General features: G+C 39.0%; 1 protein-coding gene across 1 annotated transcript in view; it reads right to left on the bottom strand.

Moving 5' to 3' along the window:
- Nucleotides 1-4,616: 4,616 nt before the first annotated feature.
- ZPLD1 (zona pellucida like domain containing 1) overlaps nt 4,617-16,418 on the bottom strand; it is a 41,867-nt gene continuing 30,065 nt past the window's right edge. The window contains exons 7-10 of the mRNA XM_008702037.2: nt 12,653-12,824; nt 11,312-11,420; nt 5,617-5,646; nt 4,617-5,173 (exon numbers count right to left, since the gene is read on the bottom strand). Coding sequence (XP_008700259.1) covers nt 4,998-5,173; nt 5,617-5,646; nt 11,312-11,420; nt 12,653-12,824 — 487 coding nt within the window. The 3' untranslated portion in view covers nt 4,617-4,997. The remainder of the gene's footprint in view (nt 5,174-5,616; nt 5,647-11,311; nt 11,421-12,652; nt 12,825-16,418) is intronic.

The raw sequence follows: 16,418 nt of genomic DNA, 5'->3' as shown, positions 1-16,418 counted from the left end.
TTTTCAACATGGAAAATGAAAGGGAAAATTGAGGTAATTACTTCGGCGATTTAAGTAAAACAGAAAACATCCAGATACCTGAGGCAAAGGGACCTGAACTATGCAGAGATAACAATCTGAGCTCCCCATTTCACTTTTTCAAGAATACAACGCATTTTACAAATGAAGTTTCCTGAGCAGATTTCCAAATCTTATGTCTAGTACCTGTAGTAGAAGGCCCCAAACCAATTTTAACCAAGGTTATTTTTCAGTTCTCCTGTGTTATTCAAATTTGTAGAGACTGATGCTATTTACCAACAAGCAATCAGGCAAGATAGTCTCACAAACATGAAAAGGTGACATGTTTATCCAGTTTCCACTTCCTTTGAGCCTCTGGAGAAGATGGGCCACCATCAGGAGAAATATGGGTAACAGCTACTAGAGATTCTCCTTTTGTCTCCCACTAGTGAACTCATTCCCACTAAGAAGGTGCCTCTCCGCCCAGCCTCCAGTACTTCATTTGTCTCATTTGCCCCCAATATCTCTGCTTAGCTGTCTTATGTTCTTTACTGCTCTGGCCCACTGTCACTCCTGATGTCATCACTCACTATGCTCCAGGGCCAGCCCTGCAGAATGTGGGCCCATCAGTAATTTGATGCCAAGTCTTCTCCCCTGTTTCTCCTGAAGCTGTAGGATAATTTGGCATGACATTGGAGCTCATCACTGCCCACCTACTCGTGGCCCCATCTTTCTCTATTTGGTCCATGTTGTTAGCTAACATGAAAGAGGACCCTCTGCTCAAAAGTCCCTACCTTTAGACATTTAGTGGTTCAAAACCATTGCAATCATAGACTGCCAAATTTTGTAACATTTTCATTAATTCGTTCCCTTACCGTTACTGGATTGATTGGGACTTTTGGTTTTCAGAAGTGAGAGACATATGGAAGGTGTGTTTGCAAGTTACCAGCTGTGATGTTCATTTTGTAGCAACTTCACTAGATCACGGGTCCCCAGACATTTGGTCAACATTATTCTGGGTATGTCTGTGAGGTGTTTCTGGGTGACACTAACATTTGAATAAATTAGTAAATCAGATTGCTCTACCTAATGTGGGTAGACCCCATTTAGTCATCTGAAAGTTTGGATAGATCAAAAGGGCTGAATATCTGGTGACTAGGAGAGAATTATTTCCATCTGACTGCTTTTCAACCTGGGACACTGGTTTATTCCTGTCTTTGGAATTGAACGGAAATGATAGCTCTTTCTGGTTCTTAAGCCTGCTAGCGTTCAGACTGGAAGTACACCATCAGCTTTCCTGGATCTCGGACCTTTGCACCTAGGCTAGAGCTCCCCTGGGCCTGCTGACTGCAGGTCTTGAGACTTGTTGGCCTCCGTAATTATGTAAGCGAATTCCTTATAACAAGCCTCTTTATATACAGGACATATATCCCATTAGTTCTTTTCTCCTGGAGAACCCTCACTAATACAACAGGTAGTCCTGGCATTTGTTTTGTTTACTATCCAAGTACATTCTTTTTCCAAATTACAAATTTGGATTGTTTTATATTAAATGTCTCCCCACTTGTAAATAATTGAGGAACCTCATTCTCAAAAGCAACTGATCTGTGATCAACTTGCTTTTTCCCTTATAAATATGGAATGAAAGCCAATGTGTGCTAGCCTAATAGCCTCCACAGTCATAATAGAAGGCTCTCCAACCTGTTATAATTCTCTCCTGCCAAGTGCTGAGGAATTCCTTCAAATTATGCCTCATCTCAGTTCACAAGCAAGTGTCTCCCATGGACTTCTTCTCTTGCTCTTTTCTCACTTCTAGAAGTTTACTACCTTACATTTTCCACAGCTGACAATGTCCCTTCATGAACCATCAATTCTGTGATGCTCCCAGAGCTACGTGCCAGCACGTGAAGACCCAGAGTAGTACTCATTTCTGTAAGATTAGATTCTCCCTGAGTCAGGAAAAGCTTTTTTCCTCAACTCTGTGTCACTTCCAAAACAAGGGATGACAGCCGGACCCTGGGAACTGTCATGAGAGCCTGTAAAACTCTAGGCAGAGGCTGAGCTCCTTGTCTTTCCAGTTCTGACTTTCCCCTCAAAGTTTTAAAAATTATAGACTCGGTGCTAGTCAGTGCTCAAACTCAAGGTAAAGTACACTTCTTTACCATCAACTAATCTCCTGAATATGCCTCCTGACACAGAGCTGGAACCAGGAAGCTCAATATGGAGAACAAGCTTCATCTAGCTTCAGACATCACTGCCCTTCCCTGTTGCATTAAGGAGCCTATTTTAAGGAGGAAGAGAATGTTGAGAATAGGAAGGAGAAATATCTTTAAAAACAAAAAAAGGTGACTCTTTTAAAGATATTCATTTACAATTATTTTATTAAAACAATCATCTTTTACATGTCATCAGACCTTACCCCTGAAGTGCAAAACAAAAACAAAAACAATGGTTTGAGGTATTAAAACTGAAGGAACATTTGCACATATTTTGTAAGGCTTTCACACTATAGTAACCAAAATATTCAGTGCGACTAAATACTACATATAACTGCAGGTCGATGAGAACAAAGCTGTATAAAACAAACCTGGTTTGTCTCATTATAGCTCTGATTCTCCCATTTACGGTGACAGGGTAGCAAAAAAATAATGTGAGATGTAAGTTGCTTGCAAAATGATGTATCCATTATTCAGTTTTTAAAAGTGGTATATAGAATGTAAAAGGTCAACACCTGAAAAAGTAGCCATCCCCAAAGCACAAAATCAAACTGACCAACTGGTTTCAATGGTAAAGTGTATTCACAGGACTTAATCCTCAGATTAATGGCAATTCACTTAAAGTATCTGAAATAGATTTACTAGAGTATTTTAACACTATCCATGTACATATAAGGTCACATAAGTAGCATGCATGGGCCATACTTTTTTTTTTTTCTGTAGAATTTTTCCCTATAAAGTAGAAAATAAATTTTTAATACAGATAAAGTTCAGAATGGTCACTTCGAAGGGATTTTGAAGTAACACAGGGAAGAGGAGGTTGGCTTTTTAAGTGTTATACTTATTAATATTGAATAAATTATCCAAAGACTTTCCAGATCCCACTTCACTTTGACCAGATCTAAACCTTGAAAGAGAAAGTTGAGGCAATCATATAGATAATTATTATAATATAAACACTTTCTTCTGATCTGCTCAGGCAAATTGGAGAAAAGGTATTTTTTGATTTGATGATTGATTTCATTATTAACCTCAGAGCACAGCTACTTCATTTGAAACAAATTTAAAATTGCATAGTGATTTGCATATCGTATAGTAAATTAGGTTCTGAATAATGGGTCACAAATATTGAATAGAAATTAGTCTCTACAGCAGTTGTTACAGGTAACATGGCACTTCCAGTAGCCACACATGCTAGGTTTTAATGTTTGTCACTGAATTGCTCTATTCAGTTGTGTAGATAGGCTGAACAAAGGGAAGCTTGTTTTTTGTTTTTTGGGATTTTTTTGTGAGAACACAAGCTGCTTAAAACTGGGCTTTTAAATTTTCTTTGCAAAACGGATATAGGACCACATACTTCTTGCAGTTTACTATATAGGAAAATGCTGTTTCTTCCATGGCAATCATGACACTTTCAAGAAGACACCTTAAAAAGTAGGGCTCCTCCAGATTCTTTGTTTACCCAGCATCAGAAATTTGTGGGAAAAAGACATTTTTTCATAGAGACTCCAATAATGTTCTGCGAAACACACTTAAACCGTGTTTCCTCTTTGTCATAGGAGAAAAAAAAAAGGAAACTAGGTTATTAAAAATCCCCATGGGAACACGACACATATGTGTGGGGACAAGGTCCTTTCTCACAGCTACGGTTTGTTTTCCCATGTAATGGCTCCCGAATGAAGAACTAGCTTTGCAGTTGCCTCACTGCCGGATGCACAGCTGCAAAAGCAGCTGAGTTGTTTACCTGGGAGCAGAGTCAACATGTGCTGATGATGCTCTCACTTGAACCAGGAGAAAACTGATCACAGCCATTTCTACCCAAATGAATAATGATCTGGGGTCACTTAGTATCCTTTTGAGGTTAATGACTATTTTTACCGTTTGCTACACAAGTAGATGCTCCAGGTTAAGATTCCTTTCCCAAGAGGTTGTTGTTTTGTTTTGTTTTTAATGAATGTCATCAGACATGGAAATCAGCCAAAAACACAGGTCATAGAATAAGTAATTAAATCTCAGGTGTCCAAATTGGCCAGTCCAATTAAAACATATCCCCAAGCTGGAATTATCTGGAATAAAACAAAAAAGTAACTTTCATTTTAGAACCACAGATACAAATCTAAATGCCATCACATTGGGTTTTAATGCTTAGGGGGAAAATGCAACAAATGTATTTTTTCTTTTTTTTTTCTTTTCTTTTATTTTTTTTTATTTTAATGATTTTTTATTATATTATGTTAGTCACCATACAGTACATCCCCGGTTTCCGATGTAAGGCTCGATGATTCATTAGTTGTGTATAACACCCAGTGCACCATGCAATACGTGCCTTCCTTACTACCCACCACCAGCCTATCCCATTCCCCCACCCCCCTCCCCTCTGAAGTCCTCAGTTTGTTTCTCATAGTCCGTAGTCTCTCGTGTTTCATTCCCCCTCAAATGTATTTTTTCTATGCCCATCTTTTATCTCTATAACAACCAATAATCAAAAGAAAATTGAAATAAAATGAAATATGACTGATCCTGTAAGATCTAAGTCCTGAATATTGTTTGCTTATTGTCATGATACCCATTGGTGCCATACAAATAGGGCTGACCACATACATAAGTGACAAGAACAATATCATCAAAATTCTTTCACTATCATCGTGCTAATGAGCTACATTGTGAAATCTATCAAACCTACAAATACCAAATGCTGGCTGGCATTCAATTTGGATGAAACACTGACCAGTCACCCAGGTATGGCCAGTGAATCCCTCTCCCAAGAGGAGGCACCTGTTACAGTCAGTCAAAGACTGGGTTTCTTATGCCATTCAACACCAAATTGGTGGGTGCCTTCCTATGTAGAAGGGCCAGTGAGCAGAGGAGAAGGGAAAAGCTCATGACTCCCAGAATGACCATTCCTGATATCAGTGCACTGGTGACGGCGTTCAGCTGGAAAGGAGGTTCATTTGGAGAACCTGCAAGCAATAAAATACACACAGTAGAAAGGTCCAATATCAGGTTTATCTCACCTTATCCCAATTTATACCTGAGAAACATCTGTCATTAGTGTCTTGTAAAGTAACAGCATGACACTGATTCATGCTGTAATCTATTTGACTATTATTCAGTCCAATAACCAAAGGATTATGTGGTTTAGAGGTCTGGTATCCCCTTGGCTGCCAGTAAAAAAAAAAAAAAAAAAAAAAAAAAAAATCGTCTATAAAATGCTATAAAAATTGACCACCAGGTCACATGTGAGTTCAGAAGTCCTCAGTGAACTGTTATGTAAAATATAACAAACTTGTAAAATCAGAACTCATCATATTTACTTGTTTAGAGTTTTGCAACTCATCATCAAAAAATGCTTAAAATTTTTAAAAATCACACTTTAATTTTCAACATATGTTCATTATCTTACCAAGCTGTGAATTGTTGGTTGGAGTCTCATCTGGGAGAGAAAAGAAAAAGAAAAGCGATATTATATTTCTAAATATTTCCTTATGTTTATCATAATTCTGGGATTACTTTTTACCTGCATGTGGCCTCACCTTCACTCACAAGCTCCATGGGTAAGGGAAGCATGAAAATCTTCCTCAACCATTCTGTTTTCCCATTTTCTGTTCCATGTGTCTGAGATTTTATTATCTATCCATTCTGCAAGCCCACACCCTGCCAGTGCCCTGGGCATACAAATATAATCGCAAAATATACAACATTCTTTCCTGCCAACCTTGCTTTGTCATTATCTCTTAGTCAGGTTAGTGGGGGCAGTAATTATTAACAGCTATTACATTTTTTATAGCCCTATAACCTGCCATTTGTTATTTTGTTTTAGAGAAGTATTCATTATTTAGTGCCACTCTATTTTAAGTGTTGCCAATTTGCCCATCATAATCTGCAAAAACATCATTTTAATTCCAAAAAGATAAATTCATACTTAGTAACTAAATGAAAGGAAAACATGACTCCTAATCTTGAGTTGTAGGGTTTTTTGCATCTGTTAAGTAAGATTTAAGCTGTTGATTTTTTACTTGTCCCTGGCAAACATAATAATAGACGCAATGAATGCGTTTCCCAACTTGTGTTACCCATTTAGTGATTGTATAGCCATTAACCCCCGATCTTGTACAATGAGTGGATTTCATTTTTGTTCTTAAATATGTGGGTGTATATGTGTCTTTGAGTGTCCATTATCTGAACCATAAAATGTGTGCAGTTAGCTCTTTGATTTGGGAGTATAAATATTATTACAATTAACATGTGCGTAATGCCATACAGTTTACAAAGTGCTGCTTCGTATGTCATCACATTTTGTCCTCATAACAGCCATATGGTTTTGACATTATTGCTACCCCCATTTTACAGATGAAGAAACTTCTGTCTGTCACAGCCTCCATGGTGAAGTAAACATATGTTTAAATAAAAGCTCAGTTTCAGAATCCTTTTTCTAAAATAATATAAACAAGCCGAGTATGGAAAATATTTTTAGTTATAAAGATGAACAACTCAAGCTATGAAACCCCAGGATCAGTATTTGAAACAATTGATTGGGAGAACCTGGTGTGATATTTATAGGCCATCTGATGCCATTTCTTTTAAGACATATGAGTCTTGGCAGAAATGATGATTCTGCTGTTTGAGCCTGAACTACAATGCTCCGAATTAATAGAGCGCTCGTTTATAGAATTCTTTAGAATGGTGCAGTGCACCACTATAGGACAAAAAAAAGAAAAGCACAAATTTTCATTATAAGACAAGCTTAGGAAAACCCTAACCTCCAACCAATACTATTTTATAAAGACACGTGTTTCTCATGGAAATGGATGGAATGAAATGGAACTGTGATCAATTCTTCCAAAAGATTTCCAAGATAACCTACCTCACTGGAACATGGAGAACATATAGTGCTCTAAAATTCCTTTTTCAAAGTTATTTTTTGTTTACAATCACACTTATTTGCTATTTATTTATTAAGACTAGAAAACTCCTTCCTCCGTGTCCCAAATTAGGTGAAAGTGCTAGGATGGGCTGCCTGCAGTATTTTTTGCATCCTGAAGTTAATTAAAGAGTCAGAATACTGCCTTCTCTCCCACATCACCACCAGCACTTCTGTAAAATCACCCCAGGCATCACTCACGAGGACGGGGCTATGGACACAGGAGGCAGACTGTCAAATGAGCCATACCAGCTACAGGTTCCAGGGCTCTGAAAACCTGCAAGCGTCCTACCTCTCGCAGATGGCTAAGATCAAAGCATGTTCTATTTGAATATTATTCGGAATTGCATAAAGGTAGAGAGAATCACTTTATCTAGTTGCTATTTCCAGTTTTCTTCAATTTCCAGTATCCTGCAATTTGGTCTAGCCCCAAAGGGGAGGTGGACATTTGCTAGGAGATTTTTTTTTCACCACACACGCTGGTTTTTTTCTCTTACACATATTCGGTCTTACCATACACATATATGCTAAAAGAAACCTTGTGGAATTAGAACAGATTGGACTACTAAACTTGGTGGACTCTTCAAAAAGCATGCAGCTAGCTGAGGACCCACAGGAGGAAAGTGATGGCAGCAATACCATGGCTGTTGGGAAGCCAGAAGCAGCAGATAAATTCTTTTTCTCTGCTTTTCTCTCATATAAGTAGCAGAAATAAATGGAAAAAGTAAACATTAACACAAAGATATATACAGAATAAATATTTTTCCTTTCATAGCACAAGCAAACTATTTTTTTTAACCTTCAATTAGCTACCTATATGGTAAAAGGGACCACATATTTCAAATTCAGAACTTCTAATATTTTTTTTTAGAGAGGGAGGGAGAAGGGACTGAAGGGCAGGTAGAGAGAGAACTTTTTTAAAAGATTTATTTTATTTGAGAGAGAGAGCAGGGGGAGGGGCAGAGGGAGAGGGGGAGAATCATCAAGTGGACTCCCCACTGAGTGCAGAGTCTGACTCAGGGCTCGATCACAGGACCCAAGGATCATGATCTGAGCCAAAATCAAGTGTTGGAAGCTCAACCAACTGAGCCACCCAGGTGCTCAAGAGAGAGAGTATCTTAAGCAGGCTCCACACCCAGCGCAGAACTGACCCGGGGCTCGATCTCACAGCCCTGAAGTCATGACCAGAGCTGAAATCAAGAGTTGGAAGCCCAACTGACTGAGCCACCCAGGCACCCTGAGGATTTCCAAACGTTTTACTCTCCATTGTGTTATGTTTGTTAATAATCTATGCCCACTTTTGAACACTATGATTCCTGAGAGCAAAGACTATGGCCTGTTCTCTAGTGTATTTCCAGCTCCTAGCAGAGTGCCTGTCCCACATGGAGATTTGAATGAATTATTAACTCCCCATAAAACTCAATGACATGAGTTGAATAGCTTGGCTTGGACTTCCCCATCGGAATTTATGTAATAAAACAATTAGGTACTATTGTTTTCCAGTACTTGCAATTGTGAATTTCCAGAATTGTACCCCATGAGAAGCATTTCCATACTGAATAGTTTTAGCATGCAGGAGTGTAAAATAAGAACACTTCAGGAATTTTGAGGATTTGAAACTTTGAAGATGTGAATATTTTCCTAAATCAACCAACAAAAGGGTTTAGAATGTGAGGTAAAATAACCAGAATGTCTTTGATTTCATTAAAACAAAACAAAAGTACTGAGCTTTAACAGCTTATTAAACTTGACCTAAGTCAGATGTCTAGGGAATAGGAGTGGTTCAATGAGTAAACAGAGCAAAAATTCCAAGTACCGGAGAGCTCTGAAGAGAGCAACCCAAGCCGGAAATTGGACTTGTCTATCTAAAATCGGCCATAGGACCTGGAGAGATAAATTCTAGCTGACCTAAGGTAAAAATAAAGTGAAACGGAGAAAAGAAGGTAGCCCTGGTCGTTGAGCTAGACATTATGTTTACATAAGATTTTCTTGTGGATGGATATGGCTTGATTTCTGAGTTCTGTATTTATGTAGAATTTAAAATAATATTTTTTAAATTATGATACTGTAGTATCATAATATGAACATTGTTATATATGGCCATCTACACAGTGAGGTCAACATGATTGCCCAGAAATGAGCACCATCCTATGGCTATTTATCAAAATTATAAAAAATAAATCCAGAGAGGAATGAAAGGCATCTGGAAGTTTTGAACACGATTCTTTGGGGACTTTGCCGGTGAGGAGACCGAGGTTACTAAGACAACACTACTGTGCTGGAAAATGAAGGTTATCCTTGAGGTGAAAATAGGTTAAAATTGGAAAGGAGGAAAGTCAGGCATGACATCAGAGGCATTGTGATCAAGGCATTAGCTGTCTGAGATTCGAGCACAGATACTTGGGGCGAGTGAATATGGTGTATGTGAAACTTACAAACCTGCAGGGCTGTCTGGCCATGGTAGAATTAGAAACTTCGACTTGGTTAATCTTTCCTGGGATTTGGTGATCTTAAAAATGTTGGTCTTTGTAAAACCTTATCTTACACTAACAAATTAATTAAAATGTGTAATATCTAAATTTGCTTTGGCCCAGGTGAGAAGGAAGCAAGGAGGCTAATAAGGAGGAAAAGCCACCTACTCAACATGGGAGAGAGATGCCACTTTTCTCTTATACAAAACTGACTCTAGATAAGCTCCCATAGAAATAAAAATATTTTTTATTGTGCCTACCCAAAAGCATTCCTAATTATTGGCAACAAGAGTTGAGTTTCCATGCAGTATAATTCTGTGAGCTATTTCTGACAGCCAGACAGAGATAAGAATTGGGCCTTTCACAAACCACAAGCCAGTCATTTTCAAACCATTCAAAACACATACCAAACCTCAGGGAGTGTAGACTAAGTCTGAAATTTCATATTTAATGAATTTCTTCATTATTCTTAAAAACACATTAGTTTGTTTTTAAATAATGCTGTGTCTACACGAACACAGAGGAGTGAATAATTCAAGCAATTGTCTAAACTTTTTAGGCCAAAACCATATTTTGCTTAATTACCTATTTCAGGCAAAACTTTCTTTTCACTGTGGAACAAGAGGCATGGGACAAAAAGTAAAGATAATCTAACTGAAACATAATAATAGCCTTATGGCTAAGATAAAACTGAGGGAAAAATTATTAGAATATGATCCAAACCAGAATTCTGTTTTTAAGACAAATTTAGAGCTATAGAGTAAGAATCTTAAAGGCGACTTCTTCAAACCCCTCGTTTTAAAATCGAAGTAATATTCGCCCCAGAGGTGACATAAACTCCCAGGTCATGCAGCTTGTTTAGACAAAAGCTGGAGGTAGAACCGGTTTTTCTGGCTTAAGTTTGTGTTGTTTACCCTGCATGTCTGTTTTATCCCATTGATTCTGAATGTCTCTGGGTTCACACTGATAGAAAGCACCACCCCTCTGGAGAGTGTGTGTGCATGTACACGCATGCGCAAATATTTGTATGTACGAGAGTGTATGTGCATAAACAGCTGTGTCTGTTAGATTCATGACCGCCGTTGAGGACACTAGGAAGGGATTGGATGTAATATTCAGGATCCTGGGAAGAAACAAATGGTACTCAAGGGGGCATTTTAAGAAAAGGTTAATAGGACTGTTTATAAAGATACAGGGAATTCACAAGAGAAAGTCAAGTTCCCTGGGTTATGGGACAGTTTCCCGTTCTGTGGAGAAAGTTGTCTGGGAGGAACTCGGTGGAATCACTTCCATCCTCTGAGAGCACCACCTACCGGCCAAACCCGACCAAACACTGGATGGTAAAGCGGGGGCGGATGCAGTTCACACAGGCCTGTCTTCAGGGGCAGAGAGCAAGGCAGGGAAAAGGGAGAGTGAAAATGTCCAGCACGGCGTGTGTGTGTGTGTGTGTGTGTGTGTGTGTGTGTGTGTTTGCGCGCGCGCGCACGCGTGCTCTTGTGCACACAATATTGCAAAAACAATATTGCCCTTTGTGTGAAAGTTGAGTAAACAGGAAACTACTGTGAAATTAAAGTCGCTTAGCAGTTTATCTTGCTTCACAGTTAATTAGTGCTGTTTAGAAACCACTTTGAGTTCTCCTTAGAAGCCAAGTAATAAGCCATTTTGGAACAATCTATTACTATACACAAAAGGAGGAACGTTCCTACCACTCCGAGTAATGATGGGACCAGCAGAGAGGACGGCGTTTCCGGACGTGCTCTGGGGGCTCCAAGTGGTCCTCCTCCCTGCATCTCTCCTTTCTCGGTGGCCGCAAATCTGAGGTGTTAATGAAAACAAATGAAATTCCACACCAGCACAAAATTGGTTCTTTATGGCCATTTGGAAAGCAGATTCTTTTGGAAGAGATACCACATGTTTAATTTTATTCATTTACTTCTGTGCCTTTATTTAATTACTTTGCATCTAACTGCTACAGTGTTTCTTATTCTGGCTTGGGCCACATTTCTTATTTCCTCCCGTTATAATTGTGCTTTGCCTCATTAATTTACATAGCTCAGTGGTTCTCCTGAAAAAGAGCTGTGTTTATCAAACTTTTCTACTTCTATTTCTCTCAAGCCTTTAATAAATCTTTTCCTGAAATGTTGGTGAGCGCAGAGTCAAGGTAATGCGGCCTCGCCATTTAACCCCATCTGATAGAGCTAGTTAGGACTAAAGTAATCAATTGTTGTGAAGAAATGCATGGATTTGAGCATAAATAAAAACGTATTAAAGCTATTTCAAATTTTAAAATGTGCCTTCATTTTTCTCAGGTTAATATTGATGTGACCTAAGGGGGCCTATCAGAAACAGATATCTTTTTTATTCACTAGTAAATGGATCAGTATTTTAATGATGGCTGTATGCAGATCCACACCTATTTTATAACTTCTAACTTGTAATCCAAGGGATTCCTGGCACCTTTCTCGTGCCAGCCCTGCCCCCTCCCTAGGTTTTCCAATCATCTTCTACTCTGTCCCATCACCTTACTGAAAGTCTGGTAGTTCCCTGGTGACTCTGTCTTACGTGTCTGTGAATTTGGTCAACCTGGCATGGGGTGTCTCTCACACTCTTGATTTTGTCCCTTTGGGGTTCATCCATCTTCAAAGTCACACCCCAGGTTTCACGTCTTCCATCAAACCTCCCAATCTCTCTCGTTCTAGCTCTCTCACAATGGCGAATACTGCCTCTTACTACAACCCATACATGTGTCTGCCTTTGTACCATAACATTTTTGTCTTCTTTTCTTCCATGACTGTCTCATGGTCCTCAAAGATCAGGTAAATGAGTTCAGAACTTATGCACACATGTCTGTATTCCCAGTATTATGCTTGGCACAAAGAAGGCATTCAATAGATCTTTAATGCATGAATAAATAAATAAACCCAACTTCAAACTGTTTAGCCCGATTGATGCATATCCACTTTCTATATAGAAATTAGTTCCTAACACTGGACACCCTTTCAGCTTAGATCAATTTGACAATTTAAAATAAAGTTGCAAAAACATACAGGCATAAGGAAGGGGCAGTCATCAGCTCTGCAGAGCTTGGTAACACAGTGCAGGAAGACAGTGGACATTTTCTGATTCTTGTGTTTCACAAATCGGAACACTTCAAAGGAAAACCGGCCCTGCTGGCTTCTGCCATTTTCAATGACGGTGGTCTGAGGATCCTTGTCACAGCTACATTTTAGGGAATATGAAAACAGGATGTTACTGGAGATTACCAGCCCACTGGAAATTGTAAACTAATTTCTGTAGTATTAAAAGCTAACAAAATCATACCATGTTACAGATATTTAATAAAAGCATAAGCTAACTCAACAAATATGACAAGAATGACCTAGATCGTAAAGTTTAAACAGATCAATTTCTGATTATAATAGTACCATCAAATTTCAGAGGGATTATACTTTCATAAGGTTCAAAAATCCAAACAGTATAAAATATATGTAGTAAAAAGTCTCCCTCCCATCGTTGCCCTTGTCCACACCATTCCACATCCACATGCAAATCTCCAGAGGTTGACCTCATTTGCTACTGCATCCCCAGGGTGTGTGTGTGTGTGTGTGTGTGTGTGTGTGTGTGCGCGTATCTGTATATATTTATATAGACAGCTTCTATATATAGAGAGAGAAGCTAAAGCAATGAATTCTTATTGTTTCCTCCTTCTTAAAATAATAGCGCACTATCTACATTGTTTGGTATCTTGCCTTTTTAAAAATTTAGCAAGGTGTTTTAGGGATCTTTCCATATGAATGTTTAGCAAGCCACCTCCTTCTTTCTGCTCACCGTATAGAATTCCGTCACCCACATGCACCAGAGTTTACTTAATCAGGTCCTTATTTACATACCTTCGCATTGTTTTGAATCTTCTGCTTTTTACAAAGTGATAATGAGTAGCCTTATAATACTTTATTTTGAACATGTGCAGAATTATCTGTACAATATATCTGTAGAATCATTTAATCGATTTTGCCACCTTGCCCTCTATAAATATTGTTACATTTTGTACTCCCCCTGTAACGTATGAAAAAATCCTTATTTGCCCCAGAGCTACACCAGAAAGTGTATGGGGAAAAAATCTGGATTGTTCACTATTGGGTAGGAAAAATAAGCTGTCACCATACAATTTTAATTTGCATTTTTGTCAGTGGAAATGACTACGTGCATCTGTTCATATACTTTAGAGCTATCTGTATTTCTTTATCTGGAAATTGTTTGTGTCCTTTGCCCAAATTTCTATTTTGTTGTTGGCTTTTTCTTTCTGATTCCTACAAGTTCCTTATGTCCTAGGAACACTAGTTCCTTGTTTGTTATATACGTTGCAAATTGTTTTGCTTTGTTGCTTAGCTTTGGACATTTCTTGTGTGTGCTTGTGTGTCTGTGCTCATACATACACAGGAGCTTTATATTTATGTTAAATTTTCAATAATTTATTGTATGGCTTTTAGTAAGTCATATCTTGTTTCATTGTGCTTTACTTTATTGCGCTTGCAGAGATTGTGGTTTTTACAAATTGAAGGTTGGTGGCAACCCTGCCTCGAGCAAGTCTAGTGGCGCCATTTTTCCAACAGCATTTGCTCCTTTCCTGTGTCTGTGTCACATCTTGATAATTCTCACCGTATTTCAAACTTTTTCATTATTATTATATTTGTTACAGTGATCTGTGATCAGTGATCTTTAATGTTACTATTGTAATTTGCCCCCTCAACTATGCCTCCATAAGACAGTGATTTTAACTGATAAATGTGTGTTCTGACTGTTCGACCGACCAGATGCTCCCCCATCTCTCTTCCCCTCCTCACGCCTCTCTATTCCCTGAGATGCAATATTATTGAAATCAGGCCATTTAATAGCCCTACAATGGCCTCTAATTGTTCAAGTGAAAAGAAAACTCACACATCTCTCATTTTAAATCAAAAGCTAGAAATGATTAAGCTTAGTGAGGAAGGCATGTTGAAAGCTGAGACAGGCTGAGAGCGAGGCCCCTGTGCCAAACAGTTAGGCAAGTTATGAAGGCAAAGGAAAACTTCTTGAAGGAAATGACAAGTGCTACTCCAGTGGACACATGAATGATAAGAAAGTGAAACAACCTTATCATTGATAAGAAAGTTTTAGCGGTCTGGAGAGCAGATCGAACTAGCCACAAGCTTCCCTTGAGCCAAAAGCTAATCCAGAATAAAGCCCTAATCTGTTCAATTCTATGAAGGCTGAGGGAGGTGAGGAAGCTGCAGAAGAAAAGTTTGAAAGTGACAGAGGTTGGTTCGCGAGTTAAAGAAGGAAGCCACCTCCGGAACCTCAGAGTAGGTGAGCAGCAAGTGCTGACATGGAAGCTGCGGCAAACCACCCAGCGAGTTCACACAACGTCCATTCTGCAGCCCCAGGACCAAGGAGTAATTTTGACTTCAAGTCTTATTATTTAAGAAATACATTTTGGGGGACGCCTGGGTGGCGCAGTCGTTAGGCGGCTGCCTTCGGCTCAGGGCGTGATCCCGGCGTTCCGGGATCGAGTCCCACATCAGGCTCCTCTGCTGGGAGCCTGCTTCTTCCTCTCCCACTCCCCCTGCTTGTGTTCCCTCTCTCGCTGGCTGTCTCTCTGTCACATAAATAAATAAAAAATCTTTAAAAAAAAAAAAGAAAGAAATACATTTTGTAAGGCTATAGGTGCCATAGACAGTGATTCTTTCAATGGATCTGGGCAAAGTCAAAATGGCGGAAAGGATTCACCATTCTAGATGCCATTAAGAAGGTCAAAATATCAAAGGACTGGACTTTGGAAGAAGTTGATTCCAACCCTCATGGATGACTTGGAGGGTTCAAGACTTCTATGGAGGAAGTAACTGCAGATGTGGTGAAAATAGCAAGAGAACTAGAAATTAGAAGTGGGGCCTGAGGGTGTGACTGAATTACTGCAATCCCATGATAAAACTTATTAACACCTGAGGAGCTGGAATCTACTCCCGGTGAAGATGCTGTGATGATTATTGAAATGACAACAAAGGGTTTCATATAAACTGAGTTGTTAAAACAGCAGGGTTTGAGATGATGGACTCCAGTTTTCAAAGAAGTTCTACTGTGGGTGACATGTGGGTAAAATCAAATAGCACTGCGTACTACAGAGAAATCATTTGTGAAAGGAACAGTCAACCAATGTGGTAAACTTCACTGTTGTCTTATTTTAAGAAATGGCCACAGCCATCCAGCCTTCAGCAACCACACACTGGCCAGTCGGCAGCCATCAATACTGACGCAAGACCTTGCACCAGCAAACAGATGACAACTCACTGAAAGCTCAGATGATGGTTAGCCTTATTTTAGCAATAAAGTATATTTTAATGAAGGTATGTACATTGTTTTTTAGGTACAATGCTATTGCACATTTAATAGACTCCAGTATAATTTATATACTGTATACTATAGTATAGTTCCAGCGGCCTGGAGCCAAACCCACAATATCTCCAAGGTATGTCTGTATTTGGACCCAAGATAGATCATTGTTATTCCAACGTTTTAAAAATATTTCTTTTTTTTTTAAGATTTTTTACTTATTTATTTGACAGAGAGACAGCCAACGAGAGAGGGGACACAAGCAGGAGGAGTGGGAGAGGAAGAAGCAGGCTCCCAGCGGAGGAGCCCGATGTGGGGCTTGATTCCAGGAGCCTGAGCTGAAGGCAGACGTGTAGTGACTGAGCCACCCAGGCGCCACTTAAAAATATTTCTTAGGTTAATATGGTTTCTTCTGCCACTTTTAAAGCTGTATTTTTTTGCATTTAA

The sequence above is a fragment of the Ursus maritimus genome, unplaced genomic scaffold (assembly GCF_017311325.1).
Source record: "Ursus maritimus isolate PB19 unplaced genomic scaffold, ASM1731132v1 scaffold_4, whole genome shotgun sequence".
Classification (NCBI taxonomy): domain Eukaryota; kingdom Metazoa; phylum Chordata; class Mammalia; order Carnivora; family Ursidae; genus Ursus; species Ursus maritimus.
This window is presented reverse-complemented; position numbering and strand designations above follow the sequence as displayed.